The 12,786-nt window shown below is 56.6% G+C and overlaps 1 protein-coding gene across 1 annotated transcript in view; it reads right to left on the bottom strand.

The window, feature by feature from the left end:
- Window positions 1–12,786, bottom strand: part of TNRC18 (trinucleotide repeat containing 18) — a 55,125-nt gene that overhangs the window by 29,417 nt on the left and 12,922 nt on the right. Inside the window, 8 exon segments of the mRNA XM_050317544.1 lie at window positions 495–611; window positions 614–917; window positions 1,666–1,850; window positions 2,316–2,462; window positions 2,673–2,878; window positions 3,249–3,351; window positions 6,497–8,302; window positions 8,726–8,851. Of these exon segments, the coding sequence (XP_050173501.1) occupies window positions 495–611; window positions 614–917; window positions 1,666–1,850; window positions 2,316–2,462; window positions 2,673–2,878; window positions 3,249–3,351; window positions 6,497–8,302; window positions 8,726–8,851 (2,994 nt within the window).

Below are 12,786 nucleotides of genomic sequence, written 5' to 3'. Positions count from 1 at the left end.
AGAAAGGACAGGCTGTGTAATGGATGGGTCTCCAAAGCACGTTCTCTCTCACTAAGGCATAGAGATGGTTCCCTTTGCATTCATCATCTCTGGTCTCTTCCTGTTCTCAAGCAGTGGTTGCTTTCAGCACCTCTCTCCTGTTCAAGCTGCCAGAGACAGCAGCACCCCAGAAATCCCTTGTGCACCTTTCCAGCACTCTCCTGCAGCTGGAGAGAGATCTGCCTCTTGCATCCTCTCCCACTGGGACTGCAGCCCTGGAGGAACCAACCCAGGCTGGACCCAAGGGAAGAAGAGAGCCTACAGCCCCAGGTGCCCCTAAGGCCCAGGCATCGATCCCAGTCCCTCACACCACCCCTGCTCCTTGCTTCTCCCCTGCCTCTTAGAGGAGCTATGTGGTTTTCCCTAGGGGAAGGGACAGAAGCAGGAAAGACTGAGGAGAAAAAGGGAGGCAGGCACAAACACAACGGGAGTCTGCCAAAGCAGGGCTCTCTTACCTGGGAACAAGGCCTGATATGGACCAGCAGCTTCTTTTTCCAGCTCCAAGTCTTTCTTCTCCACAGTCTCAGGTGCCTCTTCCTTTGGAGGGATGGCAGGGGCAGGGGGTGGAGAGGCGGGGGCGGGCTGGAAGGATGGGAGCTGGGGGTGGCGGGGTAGGAGTAGGCTGGCTGCGAAGGTGGCTCCTCCATCTTTTGGATCACCTCAGCTTTGAGCACAGACACAGGTGAGGCCCTGGGAGAGAGGGGAGGTGGACTCACAGCCTTGCTGTAGGACGTGGAGGCGCTGGGAGACAGCACGGGTGGTTTTCGGTGCACCAGTCCCGGGGCTGAGGAGGAAAGGCCTGATTTGGCACTGTCCAGGCTCCGCTTCGTCACCTTCTCTTCCATATCCACACGCTGCTCGCTGGCCTTCAATCTCTCCTGTGACAAGAACACAGCAAATCTCAGCACAACACCTCCTCCTGTTCCTGGAAAGCAGCACTGACCTACCAGCAGGTAAGACCAAAACATGGTCTTATCAAATATGCACCAGAATAAAACACACGTTACCCAATGGTAACACCATTTAAAGACCACTTTGATGGAGAGTGACACTGATCTGCAATAGCTTCTTTACAAATTCCCAGTTCCAGGAGTCCTGAGAAGGGTGTTTCAGCTTCCACTTGCATCAAAAGAAACCATTTCTATTTCTAAGTCTTGCAAGCCCATAAGGAAAACCAAGGCTGAAAATGAAGTGGGTATAAAACACCAAAGCTCATGACTTCCAAAAGCATTTTGTGAATGGGAGCTGTCTCCAGGAGCCAGTGTGACTGCTACAAGTCCTGCAGCTGCTTCTCTGAGCTGCTCAGGTTTCTGAGCTCCAAAGGTTTCTTTGGAGGTGACCAGGGATGAAACCACTCAACTAAACAGACACTCCTAGGGAAGGAATCCATGTCACGCTGCTGCTGGGCAGCTCTCCTGACAGCACTGCTCAACAGCTCTACATCAAACCCACCCAAACCCCACTCTAACTGCAGGATGCACCAAGTGCTTCATATCCCAGGGACCAGGGAAGGATTACTCAATGCATCCATACCCTTGAGACACACTGGCACAGCTCCTTCATCTCCCCAGACACTCCAACTTCGGGTTCATTTCACACCCAAGCAAGAAGCTCTTGAAAACATACCACGAGTTGGGCACTCCTCTGCAGCTCCATGGCGTGGGCCGCTTGCTGCTGCAGGATGTACAGCTCGTGCTGCCGCAGCAGCTGCTGATGAGAGAGGAGCTGGAGCTGGTGAGCGTGCTGGAGGGAGCTCCTGGTCGGGGGGTACATGGCAGGCCACAGTGGGGGTGCCCGGTCCATCAGCTCCGCTGTGGAATGAGCAGAGTTGTAGTCAGGGAGGCAGAAGAGGATTCAGGATCACTCAGGGCAAGCAGCTCTATCCCAGGGTGTGGGGGATGACAAACACTGGGCTATGTGGAAATGGAGAGGGGAGAGAGTGCTGTCTTTCATCTTGGCAGCCCCACTCTCATCACTTCTGGGGTCAACTGGCTTGCTTTGCTCTCCAGGCACTCTTGTTTTGACTGAGCCCATGAACAGACTCTCCTAACCAAGGACTCTAGCTCTGCAGGGTCCTGCAGGGGATGAAGAGCCACTGCTGAAGATCACACATCTCCATCTCCAAAACTCACCTAATCAGAGGCTGTCTCACACCCACCCTACAGCTGTGGCTACTGGTTTCTATGGTTACATATGTTCCTCTCTAGCCCTCTCCAAAGCCTGTTTTCCCCACAGCTGTCAAAGAATGGTCCTCAGGGACACGCTCACATCCTTACCGAAGTGTGGCAAGTGCTCGCTGGGGATCACAACAAGCTGCCCCGACTGCGGGTCTCTGGCAAACTGGTAGGCGGAAGGGAGAGCTCCCCCCATGGCAGGGGGGAAGCCTGGAGTCATGCCCTGGTGCAGGGAAGGGTGGCCAAGTCCTGAAAGAAGAAACACCCATGCCACAACTCAGAGGACGCAGGCAGCTCCCACCCAGGTGAGAAGTCATCTACCATTTGACTGTTCCAAAACACCCCCTTCCCTCTTCCCTGTGATCAGCGAGCAGCCTCCCTGGACACACAGCAACAGCTCTCCCTGGATTTCATCGGTGTGAACACCCCATGGGCACCTCTTCCTCCACGGGCACTCACCATAGGGATGGCCAGCCAGCCACATGGAGGGGCTCCCTGTCCTGGGGAGCCAGGGGTGGGCTGCCAAGTGCGAAGCCGGGTCTGCAGACCAGCGCCCGGAGCCCGCCAGGGCTGGGCCTCCCGTCACCATGAGGTTGGAGTTCAAACCGTTCGTGGCGCAGCTGGAGGGGTGGATCCGGGCAAAATCTGCCAGCTCCTTGCTTTCTCTGTTATGTGGGAAGTAAGAGAGAGAGAGGGTCTGAGTGATGCAGGAGCCCAAGGGTATACACCAGTCTGCAGAACGAGTGTTTGCAAACCAGGGTCAGTCACTTGAGGAGACCTGTGATGGAGGTAGTTAACATCATGTCCAGAATAAAATATCCCATCTCTCAATCCCTTTGGAGCAGGCATGGATTTGCAGAAGTCTGCTAGGATTAGGATCTGCCTATATTTACTCCCCCTCAACATTTCTCTCTGCACCAGCAAGGCTGGTGCCAGCACCTACACCAGAAGGAAGCAACTCTGTCCCCTCTCTGGACAGGCTGTCCCCAAGCACAGGTTCTATGGCAAGAGACCCCATTTCCCTCCAACCCTCACCTGAGCAGTTTCTCCTGATCCCGTTCCAAGCGTCCTGCCAGGAGGTGGCTGTCCCGGTGGCGGCTCCTCTCATCCCCACAGTCATCTTCAGAGCGTCCGTGCCCTAAGAGACAACCCAGCACCATCAAACAGGACAAACAGTCTAGGGAAAGCTGTCCCCCCTGCTCTGGGCATGGAGAGGCAGTACATGGGAGCCAGCACACCCAAACATCACTCTCTCTCTCCCCAAGGTTGTTTCATGTTCAAATCCTGAAGGACCAGACAATGCTCTCTGTGTGATACTCTGAATAGATATTCTCACTGAGGAAGCTCCTGGTAGCACACAGGTTCATGTGGTCCGAGGCTCATGTCTTCAAGACATCATGGGACCCATTCACCAGGCCAGGCTGGTCTCCCAGGACAGGACAGCCACCAGCCTGGGAGCAACAGGACCCAGGGGACCACTGTTGCTGAAGGACAGTGGCAGATTTCCCATCTCACAAAGAGCTGAGGTGCAGCTAAATCCCTACATCAAACCACCCAGCCCTGCTTAGCACGTCTCATGGAGGGGAGGGGTTTTATCTCTGCATCTTCTGAAGCAGCTTCTGCACTTGTAAACCAGTCTGGGAGCACTGGGTATGCTCCGAATCCCCGTCCTACTGCAACAGGCAGAACCAACAATACAGACCATCACAAAACCAGCGCGCTCCGCTCTGCAATTCAACCCGCTAGCAGAAATCTGCAACTCCCCCGAGACACGCAACAAGAAAGGGTCTGGCAAGGCAGGGACACATATGGCAGATGAGGGCAGGAATCCAAAAAGGGGGGCTGGATGTTTGGTTGGAGTAGCCGCTTGTCCAGAATCAGAACAGCTCTTGCAGATACAGCCTGGCACGGTAGCAGTTGCGTCTGTGAGGGGTTAGGAGGCACCTGCACACGAGCAAGCAGCAGTGCCAAGCTTGGCTCTGCCAGGAGCAGGTACTGGGGCCATCCTTCCCTTCTTTATCCAAGGTCTTCACCCCACCACCTGATTTTAGGCTTACTTTTCCCTAGTTTTTTTCCCTAGCTTCTTTCTTGCATACTCGTTGTTTCCACAATTCCCTGCTGCCCCTCTCCACATTATGCTTCGGTGATATGATCTATTCCTAAATGCCAGCCCTGCTTGCAGCGAGCACCCAGATAGTTTAACAGGGCCAGGAGGAAGGTGTTTGCTTCCCCCCAACTCCTGGTGCTCCCTGCCCAGGCCAGGCTCTGCACCCCACAGGGCTCAGCAGAGCAGCACAGCCTCGCAGGACTGCACCCCAGCAGCCCCTTCCAGGGTCCTCACTCTCCTGTCTGGATATGGTTTGGCACATGGGAAAGCATCTCAGAACATCAAGTCTATTCTGCTGACAGGCAGTCTTTTCAAGGAGAGCTCTACTGTGTATTTCCACAAACCTGGACAGCCCATGGGTTTTCTGCTGTCAAGTCTCCAACTCCCTCAGCTTTTACTGTCAGAAGGAATCCAGGAACAAGACAACATCTCTCCCAGTTCCTTTCCCCAAGGCTCCCTCCCTGGGCTCCAGGCAGAAAACAAAGATGCTTTAAAACCTGGCACACAGCTCTCTCTCCCAAAGGACTTTCCAGGGTCACCACATCTCCCTCGCAGTCTGCCAGGACACCACGTGCAGTGGCTGTCCCCAACCAGCCCCTCCTCAATTCACTGAACGATGCCCCACACAGCCTCCACTGCTCACTTTTACTACTCAGCCTCCAAGTCACGAGGGCTCATAAATCCCTCCAGAGCACAAACATCGTCCAGTGCCTCTCCACGCTCACTCAAAAATCTCCTTCAACACCCTAGCCCAGGTTCGTCCCCCTTAGAGCCCCTTTTGCTATTTCTTTTCCCCGATCAATGCCCAGCTGTCTCTTTGGTGTCAGCAATATGGAGTAAGCCCCTGGAGAGCTCACAGCCTCTCTCCTTGCCACAACGTGAGTTGACCCCCGCCCCCAGACTTTCATTAGAAACACATTATTTTGTTATTTTACCATGGCTCCTCCCTCTCCCACCTACATTCCTCGCACTCCGTTATTTCTAGACGGGTTTATCATCTTTTTTTTCATCTCCCATCCAAACACACACACACACACACACTCTTATTCCTCTAATTCCCGCCCAGCCTCCATCCTGCCAACAGGACAGTCCCTTCTCTGGACAGACCGATGATTGTCCGGACAGTGAATGATCATTCTGTCTATATATATGAACATGACGCACGGACCGCATAGAGAAATTCAATCAGTTATGCATGGAGGAAAGGCTTAGGTCCGTTCCCTTGACAACCAATGCCCGGTACTAAATACTTGCATTTTACTTGCCAAATACTACAGATTAGCCAACTAAAGCCTGCTTTCTCCTTCTTAAAAGGTCTAAACATTCAAGCACCGTCCACTCAGCGCAAGCAAGCTAATGTTATTAGACGAATATCTCCTGGCACACAAAGGGGGGGCAGCATTTGGGGGGCGAGAGGAGGAGAAAAGCAGTCTTGTTTTCTGTCTGAAAGCCAACTGCATCACTTAGCAACGAGCCCAGAGGCCTGCCAGAATTCAACCCTTGTTTGCAGCCTTTTAGTTCAGCTCAGTAAATTACATTTAACGCAAGCTGGGAGCGTCTGGGACGATTGAACGGCTGAACAAACAGCTCCCTGTGCTGCCCACGAGGTCCTCGGTCGGCTCCCGCCTGGCCGTGGGGAGGGCACTGGGAGGCGATGGGAATGGGGAGAGGGGCTGTTGGCTGAGAGAAACTGCGTCTCGCCACTGAGGTTCAAGAGAGGGGGGCAAAGGCAGAGAAATGGGGAAGGCAGGGGCTGAAAATGGAAAGGCAACCATCGCTCGCCTGCCGCTCGCTTTGGCATCGCTCCTCGGCACGCCAGAGCCCCGTGCCAGGCAGCCCCCAGGCGTTATCTCACTACACAAGCCAAGCCAAGCACCAAAATCTTTCCAGTGCCATCCCCCTCCTGCCGGGACCAGGGTTTAAATCAAAACCATGAGATTAAAACTCCAGCACAAAGGTGGTTCGAGGGGTTTCTCTGTCACTCCCTTTGCTAATGGATCAAACACATGGAGAGAGGTAGTCCTCAGAAGTGGACAGAGAGACTTGGCTGTGAAGGGAGGCAAAGGGAGCTGAGGATGCCAAACTAAGCTCATGGCACACAGTCTGCATGGGGTAGACGCTCTTCCCAGGGAACAGATGTTGCAGGAAAGCCCTAAGACACATGTAGGGAACCTACCTTTGATGCTGCTGAGAGACAGCGAGCGATCCCGGTCTGCCAAGCTGGGCCCCAGTTTGCTGCTGCTGCTGCTGCTGCTGTTGTCCTTCTGCCGGGCCACAGCCACGGCGATGCCGACGGGCAAGTGCCTCACCTCCACCTCGCCCTGGGAGCCGATGCTCTCACGGCCGAAGGATTTGGCACTCTCAGGTCTCTCAGGGTCCCGCTTTAGCTGCTTTGCTGGCTGCTGCAGCAGCAGCTGCTGCACCTTGGAGGCTCCCAGCTGCGCAGAGTCCAACTTCACATTGCCCAAACCACCGAAGGGGCTCTTCTTGCCGCAGCTCTGCCGGGACGAGGTCTCCTTGGCAAAGCTGCCGCTGTACTTGATGAGGCTCTGCATGGCCGACCCTTCGCCGTGCGAGGTGGGGTGCAGGACGTCGGCGGCGCCCCGCGAGCCCACCACCGAGGACCGCGGCAAGCCACTGGGGTCAAGGTAGACCTTCTTGGCTTCCTCCTCCACCCGGGTGACGTGGTTGTGCTGCGCAGCCAACACCGCCATCTGCGTGGTGGCAAAGTTGCCCATCTCGAAGGGCTTCCACTTCTGCTCTGGTGGTTTCAGCTGACTGTGGTCCAGGTGCTGCCGGGACGAGTCCAAAGTGCCATAGACCTTTGCTGCTTCTTTGGAGCTGGATCGCTGGAAGCGTTCCCGCTCGCAAGGGCGATGCTCTGCCTCCGGACTCGGCTTCAGCAAGTCCTTGGAGGCCAGGAACTCCCTGCTCTCCGGAGAGCCCAGCCCCGGCCGGTTGAGGAAGGGCTCTGAAGTGACCTGTCTCTTCAGTGCCATGGAGTTCGTCCTGATCACCGAGCCCTTCTCTCTCAGAACCTCCATCCTTTTGGCATCGCTGTGACAAGAAAAGTCCTGGGACAAGAGCGTGCGGGAGGCATCCGCAAGGCACCGCTCCGTGGGCGACTGCAGCACCCCCACCTTGCCAAGGTCCTTGTCCTTCACCTTGTTGTCTCGGGCCTGCGAGGCGATTTGGATGGGCCCGCTCCTCTCGTCGTAGGCTTCGACCGAAGGCACGAAGGTGGGGGCGATGACTTTGTGCTCCCTCCCCAGCTCCTTGGCCGGCGGGAAGATGGTGTACATGCTGGAATGGACGGGCTGCGGAGGGAATGTTGTGGCCGGTGTCATCTTCCCCGTCTGCGAGGGGTGCGGGGATGGGCAGCTACAGGAGACGTGCAAAGCGCCCACGGAGGGCAGGAGGGGCTCCCCCCGCTTCAGCCGCTCGGCGTGGGCGTGCGCAGAAGGCCTCATGTTCTCGTCGTGCCGAGCGGGATCCTTGGCACAGCGGTCCTGCTCGGCACCCAGGACCTTCAGCATGGGGTCCCCGCCACCGTTGCAGTTGCTGAGGGAAGAGCTCTGCAGCGGGTTCTTGGACTTGGGTTCCCCGCTGCCTGTGCCCCGATTTGGCATGTGCTCAGCCAGGAACGGCGAGAGACGCTCGCCGACCTTCACCGCCTTCTCCACCACACTCACTTTCCGCTCGCTGTCGGGCTTGGTGTCCTGTGTGAGGTCAACCACACTGCGGGGCCGGGGCTCTTCCTTCGGCTTGCTTTCCTTCTTGGCAAAGGGCAGGGACAGATCGCTCCGGCATGCCCGCTCCTTCCCACCGGGGTCTTTCAGGCCTTCCTTCGAGCTCTTGTGCAGCTGCCCAAGGTCCTTTTCCCGGAGCAAAGTGCTCGACGTGTGGCTGCCCACGGTCCTTGAGAGGGGAGGCTGAGGGTGCAAAGCGGACTGGCCTGCGTGGCCGGACAGGTAGAACCCATCTGCAGAGCAAAACCAACCAAAATTATCACAGGCCTCCAACCCCTTCAGTCCTACATACAGACAGGCAAGAGGTGGCAAATGGGGAAGGAATGTGTTTCAAGGATGCCTCAGACAGGAAGGTCCAGGGCAGAGGAAACCAAGCAGTTTTCTCCATGTGGGATGCAGGACAGTCCTGTCTCTGATGCACACTGGGGTTTCAAGGAGGGATCTGGCCAGCTTCCATACAGCACAGCCACATCCAAAACCTTGGTACTGCTAAGACCAGGGAACATCCCTGGATGATCAATCCAAGGGTTTCCTGCTCTTTACCCCCAACACCCCAGCATCCAGCAGTTCCAGCAGCCAAACAAACCCAAAGGACAGGGTGAGCACCCAGGAGTGACCAGGAGGGCCAGGAAGGGCACACAGGGCCCCGGACTCACCTTTCTGTGACTCAAAGAGGCTGTGCTGTCCCAGCTGGGCCAGGAGCGGACTGCCGGCACTGGGAGGTTCGAGGTGGCTCAGGGGAATGTACGATGGGTAGAGACCGTTAGGCAGATGGGAAAAGCCTGCAGAAAATGGGAAACAGAAGAGGGAAACATGTTTCATCCCAAGCGGCACGCTGCCTTGGAACGAGCCCTGCAGGAGCACAGACTGTTGTGGCTGTCGGTCCCTCGCGCGCCAGGAGCGCCGGCGGAGGGGACGCACACGGCAACAACACGCACCACACGCAGCCCACTGCGAGGAGCACTGCTCAGAACCCCCCCCCCCCTTTGGGTACTGATCCCCCACTGCTGGTCCCCCAGGTCGCCCCAAGCACCTCTGCAGCGCTCCAACCTTGCAGCAAACGGAGCGTGCTGCTACCAGAGCAGAGCCTTAACCTGGAACAAAACAACCAAACCACCTGGCTGATAAAGCTGTTTTTATCACAAGCACATTGACCTGTGGGTGAGGACACTCCCAATGTACTTTCAGAGCAGTGATAAGACCCTCTTGCCAGCACAATTTTGCCAGCACAGCCCGTCCCAGCTGCAGGTGGCCATGACCAGGTATGGGCTTTGGGAAAACAAGAGCATCCTTCAGAGCAGCTCACACAAAGCACTGTTTCTTGCATCCAAACCCAGCATCTTATCCCGGAGGAAGGCGAAAAAGAGCACAAAACATGACACCCATCCCCGAGCTGATATGAAAGCAGCATGTCCCCAAGGCCCTGCTGCCAGCAGTCTGGATGATGTCCTGGATACTGGGCCCCCCAGCAACATCCTCATGCAAATCACCATCAGCAGCGTTTCCTCAGTGAATACAATCACCATAATAGTGGTAATAACACATGCTCTTGGCTACAGGCGGCAATTCCTCTCCAACACTGCCACCAAACGACACCCATGCAACACTACAAACTCTAACCCCTGCCAGAACCAGCATCCCAGTCAGTGGCATCGTTTAAAAACGGAGTAAAAGCCATCAAGAGAGTCTGAAGGAGCCCTCTGCAACCCTCCTCCCTCCCCCTCAGCCCCCATTAGCAACCAACTTCCCCAAAATTCAACGATCCCGCTGAAAGCAACCAGGCAACAACTTCTGTCGAGAGTCCAGCATCCAACCAGATCAAAACATCATCACACCAAAACCCAAGGGGAGACAGAGAAGTTCAGTCCCCGAAGCTGCACGTGGAGCACCATCTGCGAGAGCTAGTCAATATTTCACATTATTTAGACAGCCAGGATCTCTTCCGCGTACATGTTTGCATCCCGGCATATGGGCTTCACTGACGCGGTGCTCCGCGCAGCTCCTGGCCCGGATCCATCGCCCGACAGATCCCAGCGGCACCACCCGCACACGCCAACCCTCCCGTGGCAGGACCAGGGGAGCTGCTGTGCCCACAAAGTTCAGCCCCGAGCCCGTTCCCAGCAGGTAAATCTTGCTGTTTAATCTTGCGCACGGTGCTGAAACTGAGTGTGCGCGCATGTCCGCACCTCTGCTTGGGAACCCCAAAGCCTGCACAGCAAAGCAGTTCCAAACACCTTTTCTTACTCCCGGAGCTGGAGAGAGCTGGGTAGAACCCAGAAGCATTCAGCCTGGCTTAGCTGTTGAGCAGCACCGCTCCACAGCGTGTTTGCCTCGGCCGTGCCACCGTCACCGCGCCGCTCCGGCATGGCTGGGCTGGCAGCGAGCCAGCATCTGGAGCAGGAGCGACACATTTCCCAGGGAACGCGAGTCCCATCTGGCAGAGCACATGGTTGCAGCATGGCAAACCCCCTGGAGCACCCCATGCCACACCAGCCCCGCGGCCCCAGCCGCAGACATCCCCACGTGAGCCCCTTCTCCCAGCCAGACCTCGGTCCCAGCTGCAGCTGCTCCAACAGGCGGGAACACCGGCATGGAGATCACGGCGAGACACATCCCATGCTGCAGACACCACTGAGCACAGATGCCCATGGCATGTCCCCACCTGCACGTCATGCAAGGACATGGAGCCACCTGCAGAGCTCCAGGGAGGGGACACAATCCAGCCCTGCCATCCAGCACCGGGACACCTGCACATGGCTTAAGCTACTGGTACCCAAAGAAGTATTTTGGTAGCAGTTACATCCCTGATCCGACTGGGGCAAATCCCTGCTTATGCCACCTTATTCTGCCCAGTAATAATACAGGGTCAGTCCCAGCCCCAAATGTTCTGGGGTTTCCTCCACAATCAGCATTATCACATCCCACTACAGTGACTCAGCCTCAGCTCAGGCCTGCAAGAGCAGGAGGAATGGGAAGTGTCCAAGATGAGGACAGGTTCAGATGGACAGGCTGGAGACCCTGCAGGGCAGTGTCACTGTGACAGCTGGGGAAACAGCAGCAGAACTGAGTTGACACCACCAGCCCAGCCCCAAAACCACCTCCCATCAGGTAGCCCTTCCCAGGGACTCCCACAAGTCCACAGCAGCAGCGCTGCTCCTTGGAGAGGGGTAAGCCCAGCACAGGAGCTCAAAGCACATCCCAAAGCTTTGCAGGTGGAGAAATTGAGGCACAGGCAATGACTTGCCCGCATCACCAAGCTGGCCAGCAGCAAAACCAGAACACTGCTTGAACCTCAGCCTCAGGTCTACCAGCGATGCTGTTTTCCCTTGCTAAGTGCCCAGAGAAGCTGCCCAGGTTGTATTTACCTGGCTTGTTCCCTGCCAGGAACCAGAGCCGGAGCAGGGATCTGAGCTACAGCCTTCCTGGGGATGAACCCAATGCAAATCCAACCCTGAGGCACTGCCAGAGCATCCCTTCCTTCTTACAGCCCTCCAGCAGCCATGCTGATGGGCTGGCATAAGACTCACACACAGCCTGAAACCTGCTGCCCCGCTCCCCTGGGCAGGACCCGGAGGAGAAGCTGCTCCTCCATGTGCTGAGGAGCTGCACTCGCAGGAGGCGGCCGCGGGCAAGTCACTCCCTCCTTGGATCTCCGTGCCAGAAAGCGATGCCAAGGGGAGAAACTCTACCGCAGTGAGCAACTCACAGCTCACCCCAACCATGGGCTTCTGCCAGGAGAAAGGGAGGGGAAAAGGGGAAACCACAACCATCCCCATCCGCCCGGGGCCAGAGTGTTTGCTGAACCAGCGCAAGATCCGCTTTGCCCAGGGACACGCCGACAGGTCTCGGCAGGCTGAGCCACACTCCTCCAGCTGACTGATTGCCCAGAGGCGGGCTGGCACCACGGTGCAAGGCAGGGAGGTGCGAGTTGGCAGCACTGCCTGCCCCAGACTGGTTGTGCCCCCCTTTCCTGCCAAGTTACGCCACGCCAAACGCGCGCGTGTGCCCATCAGCACGGCCTCTGACCGCCTAGGGAAGGTACCATCAACACTTATGCCAGCATGGGCACACAAGACCCAAAGCAGCCCAGCTCTGAGGCTAAAAGGGTTTAGGGCACAGAGATCGTCCCTCAAACCACTTTAATCCTGCAGGAAGGTGACAGTCAGCAGCCAAAATGCAACCCCTGTGATGCCTCAGCAGGTACGGTGGATTGGCACACCTGTCCTCCTCCCTCCCAACTCCAAAATGATAAAACATACCTGTTTTGCACAACCAAGACATAAATCACAAAGGGCTGTTACTAGAGGAACTTGGCGGGTGCAGATGTTGTCAGCCCAGTTGAAAACATCTTCTTCATCTTTGCCCGGCTCTCCAAAACGGCACGAGTTTGGGGGGAAGAGGTACAGCCGGGAAGAGGTACAGCCGGGTGACTCACCACCAAGAGGGGATGTGACCGATGAGGAGTTGAGATAGCAGCGACCGCACAAACCACACACCAAACGTCTGGAGGCCGGAGGTCGCGCTGGGGGAAGTGGGAGGGAAACAGGCCCCACGTGCTCAGCCCGCCTGGGGTTTGCCAAAGCTCCCCGTGAGGAAGGAGCTGACAAGATGCATCCCCTGGCAGAGGCTTTAAACCTGTGGACTGTCTCCAACTTGGTCACTCCCAGACCCCCGGACTGAAATTCAGTCCCAGCTGGACAGGCTGGCCAAGCCTGTG

Source organism: Myiozetetes cayanensis, unplaced genomic scaffold (genome assembly GCF_022539395.1).
Source record: "Myiozetetes cayanensis isolate MyiCay16 unplaced genomic scaffold, myiCay2020 scf20-37, whole genome shotgun sequence".
Lineage (NCBI taxonomy): Eukaryota > Metazoa > Chordata > Aves > Passeriformes > Tyrannidae > Myiozetetes > Myiozetetes cayanensis.
The sequence above is the reverse complement of the archived record's forward strand: the minus strand, read 5'-3'. Positions and strand labels throughout refer to the sequence as shown.